Source organism: Orbicella faveolata, unplaced genomic scaffold (genome assembly GCF_042242905.1).
Source record: "Orbicella faveolata isolate gen_17 unplaced genomic scaffold, um_ofav_v1 contig_13, whole genome shotgun sequence".
NCBI classification, from domain to species: domain Eukaryota; kingdom Metazoa; phylum Cnidaria; class Anthozoa; order Scleractinia; family Merulinidae; genus Orbicella; species Orbicella faveolata.
In genome coordinates, this window is record NW_028301540.1 from 30,889,646 (window position 1) to 30,910,444 (window position 20,799).

The following is a 20,799-nucleotide window of genomic DNA, read 5'->3' on the forward strand; positions in this document are numbered from 1 at the left end:
GCAACCGCAAACATTGCCTCCCTTATTTTACCTTTGTTCTGTAATTTCCAATTTCTGGTCTGCCTTTCAAAATTGGTGGTTTGAAAAACATAAAAACATAATAACTCTCACCGAACGTAATATCCTTTTTGGTTGGCATGATAACACTACAGAATCAGAAGACATTTTAAACTATGTCACCTTGGTAGCCAAGTATTATATCTTTTGTACTATCCAAGACAGCGATGATGTACCCTTTGACGGCTTTCCTTCTTTACTTAAGAACAAATTAAATACTTCACAACAAATAGCATATAAAAATAAAACCATCGAAGATGTCAGCAAAAAGTGGAAAGACTTTATTTGAGTTTTTTTTTTCATTTTACTTACTTACTTAAGTTATAAATTAATTTAATTAATTCTTAATTTGGTAATTAATTCCTACTCAAAATGTTGTACTTTGAATTAGTTTGTATTTATCTTCTTTTTCGTATTGTTTTTTCTAACACACACCATTACCTTCTGTATTATCTTTTGTATCTCCTTTAATTGTCCTATTGTAGTTTATGTTGTATCAATAATAAAAAATAAAAAATAAAAAGTAAAAAAAAAAAATGGTAAGCACCCTAAAACTTAACAGGCATCTAAATCCAAAGCTTTAAATCAGTGTCAATACATTAAGAACGTCCAGGTGCTTAATGCTACGTATGGGTTTTATAAAACTCGCAATATCATTAAAGTTATCAGGTAATAAACCCCCGTATTAAGACTTTCTACAATAGCTTACCTCTGTAACGGGTAAACAGTAATTCCATACGTACGGTTATAAAGAAGGCTAAATTATTTCTGATTCATAAGAAAATTCAGAACTCTTCCTCTTTTCTTCCAAAATTCTAAACGTGCGACTTAGGACTGGCACTAGTTACGCACGCGAAATCACATTTTTTAACAGCAAATGTTCCCTCATATAAGTTTACCGTTTAGCACTGCAAAACGCTCCAAAATGGCTTTCCCAATTCCTCCAAATATCGCCTTCAGCAATCCCTTAGCAACTGCTCTAAATCTGTAGTTAAGAAGGCCCCCCTTAAACGCATGTTAAAAATGTTTCTTCAATTTCAAAGAACAGTTTTCTCCAAATGTGTAAGTTCTACTACTGCGCATGCCCACACCAACCGCTGTCCTACTAAAGCTGCTTTCAGACAACACAAGAAAGTCACACTCGGCTAACATGAAGTGGTCATGTAAAACTCCCATCATACTCTCATCTGAAGGCGGTTTTTCACCTTTCTTGAAGATATCTAAATGTTCTGGTTTATTTTCTGCGGTGATAACCTTCTCTGCAAAGTGTTTTCTCGCATAATCTTTCACTAGGAGACTGTCCACCGCTAGAAACCATCGCGCATGTTTTCTACCACCGAGATTGAATAGTTTTCGTTCGACTTTTGTTGCACACCAGAAATATTTTGGAAAATCAGACTCAGAAACTCTTGTATGATTTCTCCCGAACGGTTTATCCCTTAGTCGAATATGAATTCCTATGACGAAGGCGCTGTTTTTACGAAGCTTTTTTCTCGTGTTTTGTAAAGCGTTCTGCAAGCGAGGAGTTGTGTGGAACAGGAAATCAAACGCGCAGCCTATCATTGCGTACCGCTGGGAGCCTGGTAACAGGGGGATGATTTCCATGTCTTGCGCTCGTTGCATCAGATATTTGTTCTTCTGCATTACGCCTTCCGCAAAATATAAAATCGATGTTACAATTTCCACCGGTTTATCGAAATAAACCTTGAAATTTTCTTTTTTCACCAAATTCACCACTGCTGAAGTGTTTTTTGTTAACCAACCGTCGAGAGCTTTGTTTGTATGACCACCAGTTCTCCAGTAATGTTTGCGTGTTTCCAAAAGCGGAATCGGAAAAGTCCAGTTGATATTCTTTGGCGTCAGAAAGCTTTCTAACGGTTTGGGTGCTTTCCAATGAATCAAAAACGCCCGATCAGTAAGAATTGCCAAGTAAAACAACGAGACCATCGCGTAAACTCGGTTGCCGTAACCACAACAGCCTTTGTTTGTCCAAGGACAGGAGTAAACGAGAAATTTCGCTTCTCGCTTGTTGTTGATGATGTCTTGGTGCAGAGCTTGATATTTTGACTGCCATACTTTGCCACAGATATCTGGAGAACTGTAAAGCTTTTGAGTTTGCAATGTAGTTTGTGGTCCCTCCTTCGTGGCGCTTACAACTCTTTTATTCGTAGTTTTAGCTGCAATAAACAGAGAAGCACCCGTCATCACGAGGAATTATGGAGTAATATATCAAATAATAAATATAATATAATAAATTCCTCAAGGAACATCTTTCGTTTTTTTTTTTTTTAAGAACTGTCTTAAAACAAGACGTAGTGACATACATTCTTATTTTATTAGAGGTAGCACGAATCTTTTTTTCGAGCAAAAGAGAGACTGTTCGCAGTCTATTGGACATTTGGCTTACCTGGCACAATGATGGTTGCTTTTTTCACTATTTCTTCTTGATACTTAAATATTCCTGTAAAAAGTACCATTGCAATGACTAATATGGCAAGAATGGGCCATCTGAGCATGCGACAAAGACGGCGTGACATCGCTGCTTTGTGGTTGGGACAGTAAGGGCTCACCTTATGCCTCAAAAAGAAGAAAAAACCGGAATCATGCTAATGTTAATTTGGATAAAGAGAAATATGATAAAAGTAAAATATACCGTAAACTGCCGCTTAAAAGCCTCGGGCTTATACAACATCGTAAGGGTTTTTAGATTGGCTTATAAACGGAGGGGCTTATATCCTAACAGGAATAAAATAAACGGTCCGCAATGCGTACTTGAGGGCTTATGGTTAGTGTTTTACATTGGGTTGTCGTATTCTAGTCTTTCGAGTGGACAATTTCGTGCTAGGAACGTCCTTGAGCCCGCTGGTTTAAGAAGGGCTTTCCACAAGTTACTCGAGAGTTTCCCAAAAGGTTGCTTGAGATTTCCCAAAAAATTGCTCAAAAGTTGCTCCAAAAAAGTCAAAAGTTGCTTTCTGTAAAGACGTTGCTCAAAAATTGCCCTCCCCCAAAAATCAAAAAAAAATTGTTGCTCTCTTCCTTTATTTAATTTGATGCAAAAATATGCAAATTGTACAATAAAAGTAAGATTTCTAAGCATTTCTGTGCAATTTTGAGACGTAACCAGCGTTGTCAAATACCTTTGTCTTCCATTAAAACCAAATTTAATGTATGATTAAAGCTACGCATCAATATTAATATTAATCTAGTAAAAATACTAGTACCAATAAAATTGTTGTAGCTGTTGTCAAGACTTCTAACCATTTTCATGTAATTTAACTGCTGCAATCAGAGTTGCTAAACGCATGTAAACTTGTCCTTAACCTAAACCAACTTATGTTGCACCAGACTACCAGTATATAGAAATGCACGTCATTTTCAAGGCACTGATCGTCCGTCGTTTCTTTTCATCAGGTCTACAATACTCTGGTCCTTTTTCGTGCTTTTTGCAATAACTTTCTTTGATTTAATATGTTTCTGGGATGCAATGTGCTTTATAACAGAGCTTTTCGTTTAGGACACGGTGTCCTCGCGTGCATCACATCTGAGTTTACCCGACACCACAGTAAGATGCTGTCTTTTCAGCCCTTTGAAATCATTTTATCTATAATAAAATATAAAAAAAATATATGACCTTTATTTACCCTCGGCAGTGTTATAGCACAAGTGCTAGTGGGGCCGAGCAAACAACTGAAATAAAGAATCCCAACTGGCCGGAGACAAACCAGTTGGCTCTCCCAAGCACTCACATCTGGATCGGCTGTGGCGCGGACATTTCGCTTGTTTTTTTTTTTTTTGCTGGATTTACTTGCACTTTGCGTTCTCCTGAAATTGCCGCTTTCGCTGAAGTTCTCAGTCTTGTTCTTGCCTCTGTGGTGACCCTCAAAGGATCTGAATGACTTTCTTCACCAGCTGAGACACTCGACTTTGAATTTTCTTGAAAAATTACCGCTGACCTAGGAGCCCGACTGCATGCATCTTGCATCCACGATCTGCCCCAGGGGGAGGGGGGATCTGGTTCCTTTTTCACAGGAAATTCATAAATTGTCTACTAAAACATTGTGAAATATGGAAGCAAGGCCAATTTAAGACCAGGGGACTATACAGGGAAATGATCCCGGACCGCAAACCATCCCGGGACCGGAAATGATTCCACGGCAAAAAGTTAGGAATGGCGTGGACTCCACGAAAAGTCTATGGATGGATATAAATATTTTTTAATTATCCTAGGTGAAAACAGGATCAGTACCTTCAGTTGCTGAGGCCACAAGTGTAATAATTGGCCTCAAATGTAATAACTGGCTCCAAATGTAATAACAGTTGGCCTCAAATGTAATAACTGGCTCAATTATTACACTTGTGGCCTCAACATACCTCATGTATAATTAAAGCAGCAAAATAAAACATTAAGCAGACTGCGCAAAATACCAAATTGACATGTGTCAACTGTATAAATTTTTCGTTTGGGAAACGCACCGCAAAAATAAACATGAACCCTCTGCTATCTAATTAACCACTTAGAACTTTTCCCTGTACACTTCTTATACCTGCGTCCTTGGTAGACAGGGGCGTCCATGAAAGTGCAGAAGAGTTCTTTGTGCGAGTTACCCCAGTGTTCTTTGGATAAATTCATAAACGATTTATTTACCTTGAATGCCGTACGAGTGGAGCTGTTGCTTTTGCTCGTGCAATTTTCTTTTTACTGTCAATAATCTCTTCTGTGCCGAAAGCAGCGCGAAAACTGCAGTCAATTCAGTTGGGAATTCTTAGTTGTCTCCAACTTTGAGGGTATAGTGAACATATCACGCATCTCAGGCCCGGAGGTTCGGGGAAGTACCTAGCTAAACTACAAATTTCAAACACAGGATTCCGTGACGTTGGTTTCATGTTTTAAAAAGCTGTGAAATTTGCATTTAAATCGATAATACTGTGCATTTCGCTCACGTTATCAAAATATTGTAGTATTACTGTGAAACTCAGAAAAACGTGAAACCAATGGAATATTGCACAGCAAGGAAAAAGCCAGTTAACCTTGAGAAAATGAACCGCAAACAGGAGCTGTAATCAGTTGTGGTTTTGAAGTTTCAGTCTCGCGTGTCCTGGGGCCCGTTTCTCGAAGGTTCCGAAAAGTTTTCGCACCCGGAAAGCCGTAGCGAAATCTTCAAACCTTATGATTACAGAGCTGTTTTATTCACATGATATTCTTAACATGAAGAGAGGTTCTCTTCATACAAAAAGTTTCAGGCGTTACGCCTCTTTGTTTTTAGATGCAGATAAATTAAAAATTGCTTTGCGGGCCCAAAAAGTTTCCGGGGCTTTCGAGAAACAGATCCCCGCGGAACTTAAATGTAATTGGTTAAGTTCACAGTTAATCTTTCAGAATCAAATCAAAGTGTTCACAGTTTTCTGAGTTTCACATGGATAAAAAAAAAATCGATTATATAATTTTTTAATCCACTGTCCAAACTCTTGAGTCCATACGTTGCCCTCTTTTATTGCGAGGCGCCCTTTCTGGTGCGGTGATCATTTGCGGTCCAATTTGGGGATCAATTCCGGTCCTGGGATCATTTGCGGTCCAATTTGGGGATCATCTGCGGTCCGGGGATCATTTGCGGGCCTGTACAGCTCGAGATTTCTATTTAAACAATAGAGTGTTTCTTTCGAGGAACTATTTAGTTCCTCAACAGAAACTAGTTGCTAACTATTTAGTTCCTTTAGCAAATACGTTAGTTTAAGAACATCAAATTTCCAAGGGACAGCTATCAGATCGATCGTTCCGAGACACTCTATTGTCTTTATTGTTCACCACTAAATCTTCTTCCGCGCACCACCAAATATCATATTGCATTATTTTCAACTTTTTTAGATGAAAGCCGTTAAAGCCAAATGTAAATTTGAAAAAGAAAACAGACAAAAACCCACCTAATACAATTTCAATTGTTTATTTTCTATGAGCCCGCTTGTTTACTGAAACATTTTCACGGACGACTACTATCCATCCGGGTATTTTCCTCGGACAGGCCCTATGGACTGATAGTGTCTCTCCGCGGATGAAAATTGTCGCGTCACGTGATCAATGTTAAGCCAACAAGAATCGGAGATTATAGGTTATAGTAGTGGTGGACTATAAAGCGTGATAGTTGACGGGAGCGCAGCCCGAGTCAATTACATAACCTAATTGTTTTAGTATAAATCTACTAGTCGTTCAAAAATTTATCCAAATCCTTTTCAAAGACTTCGAAACGCCAGGAAGCGGCCGTCATTTTGTTAACAAGGGCACACTGCTACGCTACTCGCCATCTATCACAGATTATAGTTCACCACTTAATTTTCTCCTATTCTTATTGGTTTAAATCTGGGGAGAGACACTATCAGTCTATAGTGCCCGTCGGAGGAAAATACCGGATGGATAGTACTCGTCCGTGGAAATTCTCGGCTTGTAGTTGCGGGGCAACTATAAGCCGATAGTTCCTCAACAAGAACACTCTATTGTTTAAATAGATAGTGAGTAGCGTAGCCAATCAGAGAACGGCATTCGTGATAGAACGCCAGTAGGTTTACACTGATCAACAATTAGATTATTCGCCCTCGATTTCTATGAGGTGATAGTTAATGAGGCCGAAGGCCGAATCAACTATCACCTCACAGAAATAATAATAATCTAATTGTGTTAGTAGAATTCTACTTAAACTTTACTTCAAATAACCGTTTCCAATTACTCTCGACGTATTAAACTTTGTGCCTTAGAAAGATCGCTCGGATTGAATTGTCATTTGAAATTGAAGTTGTGTGCACGCAGCATCATTTTTTGAAAAATTTCAAGATTTTTAAAGTCAAGAAACCATTAATGTTTTTCTTTTGGTCTTCCCAGGAATTTATTTATCTATTTGCATCTGTCGTCTGGTGTCAAATCTTTCAAACAGACAGCTGAAGAATTTGAGTAGAATGAAAGCGGTGAACATGAGGGTAAAGCATCAATTTCAAGCTGATGTTAGCAACTCAGAAATACCATTTTCTCCGTGCGACATTTGTGTTTTAAGGAGAGGAAGCTCTTCGCGACCGTTCGTGCAAGGCACTTCTGCATTTCGCAGAGCTACTTAGAACGCAAATATTCTTTACTGTACGCGGTACAATTCTTCATAGAAACTGCATCGTTAACTATAGAAAACGTAGCGCATTTTATACAAGAGCCTAAAGTAAGTTTAAATTATCAATAAGCGACGAAATTTACCTGTGGGACATCCTGCAATTTCCATTTGTTTACAGAAGGACCAGAATTGAGTGCAGTCAATGGCGGCTAACGCCACAGATGGCTACATGAAAGAAGAATTGGTGTTAGTCAATGATGCAACAAACTTAAACAACGGAGGCAGAAATCATAGCTAGTCCTAGATAACAGAAAACCCAACAAATATGATGTGATTTTGTTGAACTGCTTTAAAAAATGACAGAAAAAAACATAAGGAAATGAAGGAAGCTTGCTATGGCGAGGCTGAAAATAAACTTGGTAAACATTGTCAATCATTGCCAAGAGCATTCTCCCCAAAGTTAGAATGTTCGTATGGATGACTTACGAGTTCCTCACTCAGGATCTCTGCGGCTTTGAAGTAGTGTGGCTTCATGGATTTACAATAACCGCAGCCTTAGGAGAAAAAAAAAGTTTGTACAACACAATTAAAAAACAATCATCAAAAACGCACACCTCTACATTACGATCTTAAAAGGCCACTTTCGAAATACTATAGTCCTAACTTGGTGAGGAGGCTTAGGGGAATATGATAAAACAAGAGAAATCATTCGTCACTCTCGATGTTACTTCTTTTACTTTACTCCCTGAAGCCTGGGTGCCATGTTAGAATTTTATTACTTCAAAAAAAGGACTTATTTCAGGCATCAAGTTTTGATAAACATCAAAACATTTAAAATGCTCTTTCTGTTTCCGGTAAACCAATAAAAGACTTGCACCAGTTCTTTTGACTGACACGTGAACGCCACCTGCAAAACACGTGGTTCTTTATATGTTACCCCGGTTACCGATAAGTCTGAAGCTGGATCGGAAGTAAAGAATTAACCCGTAAAGTACTTTGGAGAGCAAAAAATCAACTCAAGTATTTCTTTCAGTTGAGCGTTAGCCCTGGAAGGGAGGGCCTCGGTGGGATTTGAACTTACGACTCCAAAACGAGCGAAATTGCGGTGGGAATTTGTTGCGAGTTTTGCCGATAAGTTGTTCTGTCTTCTGCTGTTGACAAAAACAGTCTACCTAAAATACATTACCAAACCGTAATCAAGGGCCTATGTATAAGTATTTTAAACCGATCAAAGTTAACAGCTTACTTACGAGGATTGAACAGCATGACTAGCACTGAGGAATGTTCTTCTATGAATTTATCCCACGTCTCGTTCGTAAGGAAATGCACCTTACCAGGCTCTTTACTCCAGTCAGGTGGCGGTGGAGACGGGGCGGGCTTCTGGGGACTGGAACACAGACAAACAGAAACCATCTTGAGACAAAATTTTGTCAGTATGTCTCTTGGCGTCAGAATTACTTTACAGGTAAATATTGATGCATAATCTACGTTCTTCATAAACCTACAGATTGGTCACTTTGGCTGCTTTTTTTAGCGCGACGAGGAAATGCTCAACGAAATGTCGAAACCAAAAACTATCTTCAATTTTCTTTTGGAGCCATTTAAATCGCCTCTACTTACTCCTTCATGAAAGCGAGCATATCTTCAGCTTTCCTTTTCTTGGCGTACTTAAAGGCAAACGCGCCATCCCTGTAAACCGTAAAGGAATGAACACTGTATCAGTTGATTTTCTGGTCAATCAAACAATCTTTTCGCCATTTCTGACGAGGTAAGAAGACACTATGAAGTCTCCGTATTAGCGGTGACGTGTACATATCTCTCGTAAAACTACAATTATCGCGATTTTGAAGCTGTTTAATAATTTAACCTTTCGCAAATCCAATAAATTTGTACAGTTGGACCTCGCTTATTCGAACTCGGTTATTTGAAATTCCCCGTTATTTCGAATTCAAAACTATTTCTCTTGGATTTGCCCTTCAGTCATTGACTATCGGCCATTTCGAACGCTCGCTATTTCGAACTGTTTTTTGCTTTTCTTGAGAGTTCGAAATAGCGAGGTTCGACTGAAATCACAGCCAAATGAGAACAAGCCGAGAAGGTAAGACTGTGAGAAGGGCGTTTAATCAGATAAGTTCAATAAAAGCACAAGAATAGTACTGGAAATCTTGTTGAGTCATTCTAAGATCATTTGGATGTCGTGCGATTCGGCGAATTAAGCAGGTGTCTGATTTTTAGATAGGAAACAAAATTACGAAAAAAATTATTTTCTAAGTCCTTACTTTGTTACTTACTTACAATACTTACTTGAAGTATTTCACTGTTCCATTTGAATTCAAAAGAAGGGAAAGGAAAAAAGGTAATTTTAATACTGTCAACTTTCAACAACTACAACAACAACAACAAGTGAAGCATTACAAATTTCAGTTCAAAGTATTTCTAAACATTAACATGCCCGCTTCGTCTTTTTTCGTCTAAGGAAAAGGGAATGAAAGTGAATTGCAAAGGGAATTTAGGTAAAAACTAATGTAATGTACTTAACACAGGGCCTAACAAGTTCACGAACAAGACAAAGTGAAGTTAGACTGGATAACACATAACTAAATCATCTATTCACGAGTTACTGTACTGATCTGCGCATGACAGGAAGTGATGTACTCACATGAGGGATAACGCTTGACTTCCTGTTCAGTGCAGAGTTCTTTCTCCGCAGTGCAATCTACTGCGCCTAGGCCACCAGGAATCTACCGAAGAAAAACATTTATTAACTGAAGAATATTTCGCGGACGCTACAATAAAGACTCATAATCACAAATAGACAGTCAGAGACACACGGGATGCACAAAACTCCGTGAGTCAAATACTTCGTAGCTGGGTTCACACTCATTTTCTAGACTGAAAAATGTATTTACTACGATTATCAGTTGAGTAAGGCGAGACGAAAGTTTGGTCACCAAGTTTTAACGTAAAAATCGTGTTGTTGTCACGAGCAACTGGCTCCGTATCCGTTGGCAACTTGTCCGCCTTTGACGTCAATTGGCAGCAAAGCGCGCGAAATTGTAGGCGACGCGACAGGCGACCAACGGCTGTTGATATTGTTACCAACGGAAACGAGGTAAGTTGCCCGTGAAACGGAAACACACACGTGTAATGTTATAAAAAGTGCCCTTTCACTCCTCCCCGCCTGAACAATAAAATCTGTAATCGCACATCTAAAGGGTGGCTAAACAAGCGATTCCCAAAATGCACTACTAAAAGTCGCCAGTGAAAGCAAAACGTGAAATCGGTACTGACATGATTGAGCTTACTTGTAGGCTATCCTCCAATGTCAAATTTCTTCGCCAGTGATTTCTCTTTAGTACAGTCCACCGCTGCAAGCACGCTACGAGCCTGCAGTGATCAAAAGAAAACAGAAATAAACGGTGTGATAAATGATTTTAGAAAATAGCTTAAAGAAAACACGCGCGGTGATTGGTTTAATCTGGTGTTTCTATTAAGGTCATTCCACTGAAATAGAACCTGCACTGAGATTTTTGTGAAACTTTGCTTATTGATTGTTTATATTATAGGAACTTAAATTTTGAAATAAAAATGAGGGGTCCCCATGTTCGATTAGGAGCAACAGCACCTTGTTTATACGCATTAAATCCTTATAATAGCACTATGATTGTAGTCACGATTGCTTGCTAAATTCACCTTTCCGACGATTGTCTTTTGTTCTACACTGAGAATTGGTCCATATTTATTTTACAGAGAGAAATCTATTACTCAATTCAAAAAAACAGAAAAAAAATGATAGGTCACCTTAATCGTTTGCGAGAAAATGATGATTTACCTCTATGGCGAGGTCCGCCGTAAAGAAAAAGCCGCCATTTTTTAATGCGCGCGCGCTAATCACGCGTGAAACTATGCGCAGTAGGGATGCGCAATGCAATACTGGGGAATGACCTTAAGCAATTAGATTATGAGCTCGAGATTTCTATCGCGTGACAGTTGCCGAGGCATAGAAATCGAGAGCGAATAATCTAATTGTTTTAGTATAAATCGTTCAAAACGTTTTCTCAATCCTCTTCACAGACACCTCGAAAACGCAAAGAAACGGCCCCCATTTTGACAATAATCGCACACTTCTAGGCTACTCACTATCTACAACAGAATAGATAGTGAGTAGCGTAGCCAATCAGCGAACGACATTCGTAATATAGAACGCTAGCAGATTTATACTAAAACTCGATAGGGCATATGTTTCTATTTCTTAAATGGAGTGCAGTTTTAAGGCACGCTGGCTTTACTTTTGGAGTGCTAGACAAGAGAAACATAGGTAGGAGGTAACCACTTGGAGTTTGAGCCCAGCCCATGGTGTTCTTGGACAGAACACTTTATTCTTGCTTGCCTCACTCCATCAATGATTAAGTCGTCTACATCAGTACATGTGGATTGTCAGTCGAGCGTAACACTTGACAAACTGCTGGGATCAATCTGTGATTTACTCACCCAGGGTGAGTAGCAACACCCTTTCGCTTTACGTGGCTGCGTTACTTTTGAGTTAAGTGCCAGTCTTACAAATAGCAATAATTGAAGAAGAAATTTCCCTCCTAATTATGTATACGCACGTTTTTGCTCTGCAACTCTTGTGCGGCCTCCCTGTATGCTGGTTTCATTGCTTTGCAGTGACCACATCCTGAAATACGAATGAATATGTTCCAGTTGAAACGTGAGTCAAGGTCTCGCCTGTTGTACCCTAAGAAGAAAAACACTGAACACTGCTCTATGGAGCTCGCTCATTGTTAAGCAACCTGAGAATACACAAGCCGCCATCGTTGTTCTTTGTGGTAAGTACATCACATCCATAAATAGTAATATCAAAAATCTTGCTTCCCGTTTGTGATCGTTTAGTGATATTCCAGTCATTTGCTTACTGCAAAACCATTATAGTTCTTTCACTGGAATGGTGATAAAGCAAACAAAGAAGTCTCAGAGGATTTTCGTGTTGATGAAACGATGGAATCCCACTTTCTCGAAGTTACCCTCTCCTCAGTTGAACACTGCAATTTGATCCCATTTTCTCAAACTATTCGAGGTTTCAAATCAATTTCGTTTCCGCCTTGGAGGTTCAAAAAATTGAATTCCACAGTTCCTTAAAATAAATTGCTTGGTAAAACTGCCGAAATTCAAACAGCTAAATTAATCTGACACTCATAACACAACTTACATGGTGCATAGAACATGACAAGAACTGAATCGTGAGCTTTCATAAAGTCATCAAAAGTATCGTCAGTTAAATGAGTGACGTAGCTTGGAATGTCTTTCCATTCTGGCTCAGGGGGTGGAGGTGGGGGACCCTCACGGGGGTCTTCTATGAACTGGATGAAATCCTTAGCCACCCGACTCCCAGTGTACTTGAAGTCCTTCTTGTCATAGTTGAAGTAACGGAAAGTGGGGTATCTGAAACACAACAGCATGAACAATCAACATATAAATTCTCCTTTCAGTGTTCACACAGTTCCATGGAAACAGGTGATGAGAATAAAGAAAATAATCAACCTTCAGTTTCAAAGATCAAGAAAGGATTATAAAAGGCAATTCATACCCATGGACATCATACTGGCTACACACAGCACTGTGAACTGTACAGTCAACAGCAGCATAAGCAACCTGATCAGTCAACAAGAAAAGCAATATTTGTCACTATTAAACCATAATATTATTACACCATACTAATCCAGTTCTGGCCCTCTCTCTCTGCCACACAACACATGTGCGACAGAGAGTTCGGAGGGCCAGAACTAGACTAGATGCCATACAGCCATAAAGACACTTCAAAGTGCCACTTGCTACTCATATTTTCAGATAATTTGCTATCAATATTTATCTATGATGGAGACTGAGAAACTAGTTACAGAGATAAAAAACATTTTGTTTGCCATATAGTTCTAGTACAGAAAAGACTTTGCTGCTTCCCATAATAAAGCACAACAATTATATCATTTTTCCAAAACAGGAATGAAACACCACACAGAAACGAAGACAACTTCCTTGCCTTGTTGTTGTCTGCATCATGTTGGGCAGCATCCATAAATTCTGGTTTAGCTTTCTTGCAGTGACCACACCCTAACACAGGTACAGGACATAACACATTTGAACTTGTCTTAACATAAACACAGCACACTTAAACTTGACACATGTGAAACCAACATGTAAGTCTGCTACTTACATGGAGCATAAAACATGACCAAGACATGTTTCTCCTTCTTAAGAAAGCCTTTGAATGTCTCGTCTGTAAGGTGCTTCACCTCACTGGGGATTTCACTCCAATTTTTCTCTGGGGGAGGGGGAGGGGGTGGCTCCTTTGGACTGGAGAAAGAAAGAAGATAAACACAGATCATCTACTGATTCCTTTATGGCAATGCAATTGAGACTATGGACTTGGCAGTCATGTTTAAACTGCACTGCCCATTAGGTACAGTACATGTAAGTTCACTTGACATCGTGTTATGTCTTTGTGAACTTAGACACTTTTAATTACTCATAGTATTGTACTTTTCTCTACAAAATTAGTACTGGCATGTTTTTGGAACAAACTGCAAAAAATACTACCAAGTAACCTTCAAGGACTAGAATACCATCTGGGGGGAGAAGCAAATGTACCTCTGCATGCAATAACCAAAGTTTAGTGCCAGCACTGATGAATGGTCAGAGTTTTCCAATCGTTATTTATTATCAAAAGTCTTCAGTGGTCCAATTCCACAGTAAGTATGTGACCAGTGGTAACATGATCAAAACTCTCTCTCAATTAGTTCCGACCAGTTCTGATAGTGATATGGCTGGAATAAGAAAATCAATTGGCTGGCGTCAGAGTTCTGCAATAATTATGTATCAAGTGCTAATTCTGCATAGACATTTGTACGAATACAAGCTTCTCATGCTTGCCACTTACACTGTACATGCACGTGCATCTAATACAGAGCTCGAAGTTGCAACCACTGGGGTTGCCAATGCAACAGATTTTTCTCACTGACGACTAACTTTTCATGCTTTTCACTGAAATACTTTTGCTGGTAACTAAATCTGAAAACTTAGGGGCAAGCTGGCCCCAAGGGTTTTTACCAAAAAGTCAAGCCCTGTAATAGGCAAATCCACTTTAGAATCTGCAAGACATCATATTCACGCGGTGTGCTTTCTTAAATCACAATATGATCACAGCTCTCACTTACTCCTTCATAAATTCAACAATCTTATCAGCTGTTCTCTCATTCACATCAAAGGCAACTTCACCGTCTCTATAAATCAGTGATAACGTAACAAAAAATGGTTTTCAACTCTAGCTGTAAAAACATATTTTTAAATATTAACAAAATTAACAAAACTTGAACACAGGAAACTTTAAGAACTGAAAAAGTTAAGAACTTTAAACTTACTTGAAATATTTCACTGCAAATAAATAAGAAAAGAAAAAAAAATCCATTAATTGAGGAACAAAGCTACGACAAAATTGAGACCACAGTGGCAGTGTGAAAATTATTTTCAATACAGTACTTGTAAGTACTTATTCACCACGACTAGAGATAAGTGAAAAACAACAATAATTTTGATAAGATTTTTACCTGCAAGTCAGTGAATACAGTGACATTTTTTACCTGTTGGGTAGCCCTCAATATTGAATCTTTTTGCTACTTCTTTTGCTTTTGTAGCATCTACTGCTGCTAGAATACCTGACACCTAAAATGAATAAACTCTTCGTCAACACGTCAGAGGAACACAACAGTTGGGATCCCTCAGAATGATATTATGATAAATATTCACATCTTTCAACAACAACTTAATTATGGTGTACAAGCAAAAATCTGAGCACTGTGTTCTAGGACTCAAGATTATATAGACAGAACTACATGTACATATATGCAGCACTTTTAAGCACAAAACTAAAAGATAGAGTAACATAAACTATTTACTGGCGATACCTCTTCATCCTTCATAGTCTTAGCAGCATCAGTGTACTCTGGTTTCATAGCTTTGCAGTGACCACACCCTAAGATTCAATAAAAACAAGATTCAGTATCTTAAAAGCCATGAGCAGTAAGCTAGTGACAGGTTAGCAGATGTTTAATCTATCATCAGTGTGGACAGGCTAGGGTGGCACAACACACTGTGTCTTGTTCCGAGGGCATTCTGTCCCATCTGACCTCACCCACCCACTCACACTCACTCACTCATCCGCATCGGGACCATGAGGACTCTTGAGGCTGGCCAGAAAATCATGCCATCCACGTCTGAGCCCAATGCAGCAGCAGCTCCCCATGTGTGCCATCCGGGCTTGTTCCTGTCCTTCTCCACAGTTCTTCTCCACATCTCTCTTGGCCGACCTCGCCTCCTCTTACCTTCAGGTGCCCACGTCAGTGCAGTCCTCGAGATGTTGTCAGGACTCAATACTCAATACTCAATACATGCCCTAACCATCGCCATCTTCTCACTTGTATAAGGACTGACACTAGCATACTCCCTGTGGCTTCGTACAGCTCTTCGTTGCTCAGATGGTTGGACCAGAATCTCACCCACTAACCCACCCACTAACAATGGAGAACTTAAGCAAACCACAATGGCAATGCCAACAAGAATGCCACCAAACAAAAAGGCTTTATCAGTGAGTAGAACAATAGCTGTGCAGGTGTGCTATAAGTCTTTGTACATTTCTTTGCCATCCTCTGCACAACAACAATGTGAAATGACTAAGTTCTGCCTATTTATTTGGAATTGAACACTGACATTACAGACATTACATAATCAAATTGAGCAAGTTCTGAGACCTATAGATACTCTGAACAGATCTAATTCTGTAAGATATTAAATTATTTTATTTTTTACAAGGAGTTGTTGTCAGGGTCGCAGTTGTCAGTGCTCAAGTTCTCATATCATGCTGAAAGCAAGTTTCAAAGATACTTACATGGAGCATAGAATATGACCAGGACTGAAGGATTGTTAGCAATAAAGTCGTCAAATGTGTCATCTTTAAGATGGATGACTTCACTGGGTACGTCACTCCATTCTTCTTCTTTAGGGGGAGGAGTTGAAGGTGCAGGGCTAAAATGAAACAAAAATCACTTTATTGTACTGCAGTTTTAAAACCCAAAATAGGGTTTGGCTTCCAAGGAGAAACACAGCTTTTACATTACTCACTTTCTCATCCACTCTACAAGAGAATCTTTGTCATGTTTTCCTGAATAACGATACTTTTCTTCACCACCTCTGAAAAAGTCATATTAATGATAGAAAAGGGGTCAAAAGTAGGTTAAACTATGCTAATAAGAACAGCATAATATGTACCGAATTTCCAACTTTTAATGCCCGCTTCAAACAGACACTTCTTTCACTGGGCACACACTGACATGTGCACATAGTCTCAAAGGTATCTGGACACTTAATATCTACTGTGATTTAACTTTAATATAAATTTAAATATTTATTAATTAAAATAGTATATTAAACATCTTACTCAAAATATATCAAAGTCGGAAATCCAGTGATGTTGAATTGTTCTCTTATAGGATATCCTTCATATGTGTCTACATCCATACCAGCCATTATCTGATGGAGAAAATAGTTTGTGACTTAACTTTATTACGTTTTGAAATAAATACATGAAGGCAACTGCATTAAAATATAAACAATCACTACAGACGAGAGGTTGGTCACACAAATTTATTTAATATAATAAGATCCAATTTACTATATCTAACATTTGATATTGTTAGGACTCACAGCCTCTCCTTTGAGTTCAGTAGCTGCCAAAGCAAAGTCAGGTTTTAACTTCTTACAATATCCACACCCTGCAGAGGAAACAGAAGCAATGAATAACAACAAAGTACAAGGGAATAATTATATGAAAGATCATATCTTTGAACTGCAGAAAAAGATGTGAAGACATGATTGATCATTACAGTTAAACACACAACATCCAGGCATGGATCATGACATTGTTGTTATATAAAAAATAATGAAAGCCATATCTGAAATCACAGGCACATATAAAATTGTTATGTACAAGGTTTTGGAAGACAGTTCAACTTACATGGAGCATAGAACATGACCATAGCTGGTTTCTTTTCTTTTGTTGTCAGTTTAACAAATTCCTGCAAAAATAAAATAATTATATAATTAAGAATAACATTGCGCAGTTCCAGAAAATATCCCCCCACAAGAGGGATTGGAATTTCCTGGGGAGTGGGGGGTTCTGTAACACCAAAAAATTTAAAGAAATATATGAAGCTTAATTGGAATTTCCAGAGGGGTTTGGGTGGTCTTAGAAAAAAAAAACTTCCGTGGGGGATTAAAATGGGTAATTAATAATGATAAAACTTATATATATTTTTATTTGACCTTGACTGCTGTGATTAAATATTTCTACCATGGCTATCGATATCAGGGCTGCAATTAAGGGTTGTAACCCCCAACACCTGTTACGGCTGAGTATGCTTGCTTTTCCCTTGATGCTATTAAAGAAATTACCTGTTGTTGAAAGAATTCATCCACAAAGTATGGAGTATGGGAAACATCAATAGAAGGACTTCCAGGTTTTCATGCACCCTTGTATAGCTGATTTAATTGGTCAACTTGAAAAATCATGACAAGTTTGAAATGTTTAGAACTTCACATAATTTACTAACCCCTCTAGTGTGAATATGCTGTACATCCTCTGTGCCTTCTTCTTCCTCCCATGGCATCTCTCCCAAAGGATCATTCAAAAAATTTATCATTGACTGCAGAGATACAAAGGTTATTTTCAAAGGACAAAAGTCAAAGATGGAATATCAACATCACTGTGCTAATACAGTGTACTGCCTCAGCATAGCACAGTGTTCTGATGTCTCTAGTACGACAGCAAATCTATACAGTTTTAATAACCAAACTTTTACACAGACTGTATATACAATATTAGACTTCTTGTTCTCAGAGATACCTGTATCACATTGCCCAGCCCTAGATAAACTTAAACACTACATCGACAACAGTGTCACTATCGCAGGATAAAACACTTAGTATACCTTAACTGTATTCTTTCTATCATAATCTTTATTGAAGTTCCCATCTCTGCCAAATTGAAAAGAATGACTAAGATTTAGATCTCCTGGAATCTTTAAAGTACAGCGAGGGTTAGGTGTATCGGGGGGAAGGGGGGGGGGGGAGAACAAGGTAACTAGGGTTAGTACAAAGTAAGGAAAAAAATGAGAAGGGAGAATAGAAAAAAGATCTTCATCAAAAGGGTAGCTAGGATGTGTAGGGAAGACATAATAATATTAATAAGACATATTAATAATTATTTGTGAGAGGGGGGTGGTGTGGTCAGTTTGAAAGATTGGAAGGTGCTCAGGAATGTACTGATGGTAACATGATAGTAGGAGTAGAGGGCATATGGGTGATAAAAAGAATATGTGGGGAAGAGGAGCAAGTAGGCTCTTTTGGAAATGCTTACTATTGATAAAACAAAACTGTAAAATAAACGTACTGCTATCTGTCTATTAGATTTGACTCTCACATTGAATCTCAACTCAGAGGTATGCACAAGTGACATAACTTGTGAAAGATGGAAATATTCCTAGTTACTTCATTCTTTTCAGCTATTTTTTTCCTTTTTATAAGTATAGGTATAAGGATTTTTAATGAAACTAACAACCAATTGAAAGTGCAGCAATTATCTGCAAACGTTTGCACAGGTACATGTAGGTTAGCATTACCTAAGGTTTAAACTTACTTGTAATGCTTAAGCACAACAGGTTGTGGTGAAACTTTAAGCTTCTTGCATAATTTTTTGGTATCTTTGCTTTCCCTATGAAGACATACAAAACAAATTGTAAGTTCTCTAGACAAGTTTTGGAAACAGTAGAAGATCTAAAGGTGCTGGAAGGCAAAAGAGAGAAGATAAGACCACCCTTACTTAAATTGAGGGAGGGAGGGGGGCGGGTTGAGGAGGTTGGGGTAGAGGGGAAGGTTGCTGGACCCAGGCTTCCCCTAGTCCACAGCTAAGTACACAAAATAGTTTGGATATCTGGGCAGTAATCTAGACATAATTTCTCAGATCCAGATTCTCTTTTAGAGAGGATAAAGGCTTTCTATGCTAGGTTTTGGACTTGTATATCCAAGAAAGGCCTTTGGGCTATAAGATAATAGCCCCATTTTCCCTCAAGGCAGCACAACCTAGAGTAGCTATTTTCTCTGCACCCAGGTTTTGTTTCTCAAACTTGCACCCATGAACGTGGAGGTTAGTGCACTAAAGTTTCATCTACTATACAAGAAGGAGAAAAACGTATTAAGATTGGAATACAATGCATATATTAAAAATATAAGAAAAGTATCAACTTGACAATTTAAATATCATTATTTTTTTACAACAGTGACAATATGAGTAAGAGTGATTTATGATAATTACTGCAGGTGTTCGTTGCTTTTATCTTCAGCTGTCTAGATCATTTAAATACAACATACCCACAATTTATATATGCTATCGTTCCTTTTCCTCTAATTTCCTCAGCAACTTGTGCCAGAACTCCAAATCTACTTGAAGCATCACGTTCTGCGAAAAGAATTGTTTGACAAAGCAGCTTGCAATTAACACTAAACGCGGTAATTTTTTTCCGGTTTCCAGGGTGACTTTGATATATTTTAGAAATCTAGACGAGTGCAAACCCAAAGAATATCACCAAACGTGCATAATGACTCATGCGAGTCCTAACATTCAATATTTGGTCTGGAAAAAATATTGGAGATATTTGTGCGATGCAACTAACATCCCCGAAATTTCCACTCGGGAACAGACTTCGTACAAATATTTCTGATCACGCAGTGACCTAGGGCTAAATTAAGGCTAATTTTGAACTTGAAAATTCAAATTTAGTGAAATAAACATGGTTATTAAGCTGTAATATAATACTGCCTCAAATAGGATAAGTTCTTTTTCACAGAGGAAATAAGAAACGTAAATTAAGCTTAATAGTAGCTATATTGTTTTTGAATATTTTCTAAGAATTCCTTCAAACAGTGCATTCGATTTGGTCAACGTAAAACTCACCACTCTGAGCAAACAAAACTAGTAAATTCGTGTGAGTCCTTTGTAATTTCTTGAATGGTTTTATATCATTTACTTCTACGATCGAGCTCCTGTCCACCTTTTTCTTGGCCTGAAGGGATGGTCCCACGAGCTGTTAAAGTATAAAACTGCAAATTTACCACCGTATGAAATTCACTCAGGAAATGAACAGCATGTAAAATTAAGGGTTGTTAAGAATGTAATTGGTTAAAATCTAGAACAAAGAAAGGACAATAAGTATACTTACAAATGCTAGAAAAAGAAGCTTGGTTAACCTGTAATTTTTCTTCCCCATGTTTATGGTGTGAACTAAAATTCGTGTTTACTACGATCCCACGAGTACAAAATTTCTCGATACAAAAGCGATGTTTTGCCACGTGTGACTGGAGACTGGGCAGAGCAGATTCCCTGGAGAGTACAATTTTCAAAGAGTCATTTTTATTGGTTACTTTTAACAATGTTGATTTTAATTGACCAATAGAATCAATTCTTTTATCTAAAGAAGAATAGGAGACCCTGAGAGTATTGCTCAGCAGTATTTTTTAAGAATTCTCCAATAAAATCAGATCGCTGATTGGAGAA

General features: G+C 38.3%; 2 protein-coding genes across 2 annotated transcripts; both read right to left on the bottom strand.

The window, feature by feature from the left end:
• Positions 1-317: 317 nt before the first annotated feature.
• Positions 318-2,594, bottom strand: LOC149115950 (uncharacterized). The gene is made up of 2 exons (XM_089285424.1): positions 2,465-2,594; positions 318-2,234 (listed from the first exon to the last, which is right to left on the bottom strand). Exons 1-2 carry the CDS (start codon positions 2,592-2,594, stop codon positions 1,075-1,077), a joined length of 1,290 nt encoding a protein of 429 aa, XP_089141550.1. The 3' UTR covers positions 318-1,074.
• On the bottom strand, positions 2,329-20,628 carry LOC110054255 (protein disulfide-isomerase A5-like). Its single transcript, XM_089285732.1, is given in 29 exon segments — positions 2,329-2,634; positions 7,286-7,367; positions 7,629-7,696; positions 8,393-8,529; positions 8,763-8,831; positions 9,447-9,459; positions 9,802-9,883; positions 10,448-10,529; positions 11,221-11,285; positions 11,753-11,820; positions 12,352-12,584; positions 12,730-12,794; positions 13,180-13,250; positions 13,354-13,493; positions 14,354-14,419; positions 14,558-14,570; positions 14,777-14,858; positions 15,101-15,168; positions 16,081-16,217; positions 16,314-16,382; positions 16,630-16,721; positions 16,896-16,963; positions 17,206-17,266; positions 17,801-17,893; positions 18,179-18,224; positions 18,886-18,960; positions 19,617-19,704; positions 20,200-20,329; positions 20,465-20,628. Coding segments are annotated over 29 exon segments (2,322 nt in total). The 5' UTR covers positions 20,513-20,628; the 3' UTR covers positions 2,329-2,623.
• Between the last annotated feature and the right edge of the window lie 171 nt (positions 20,629-20,799).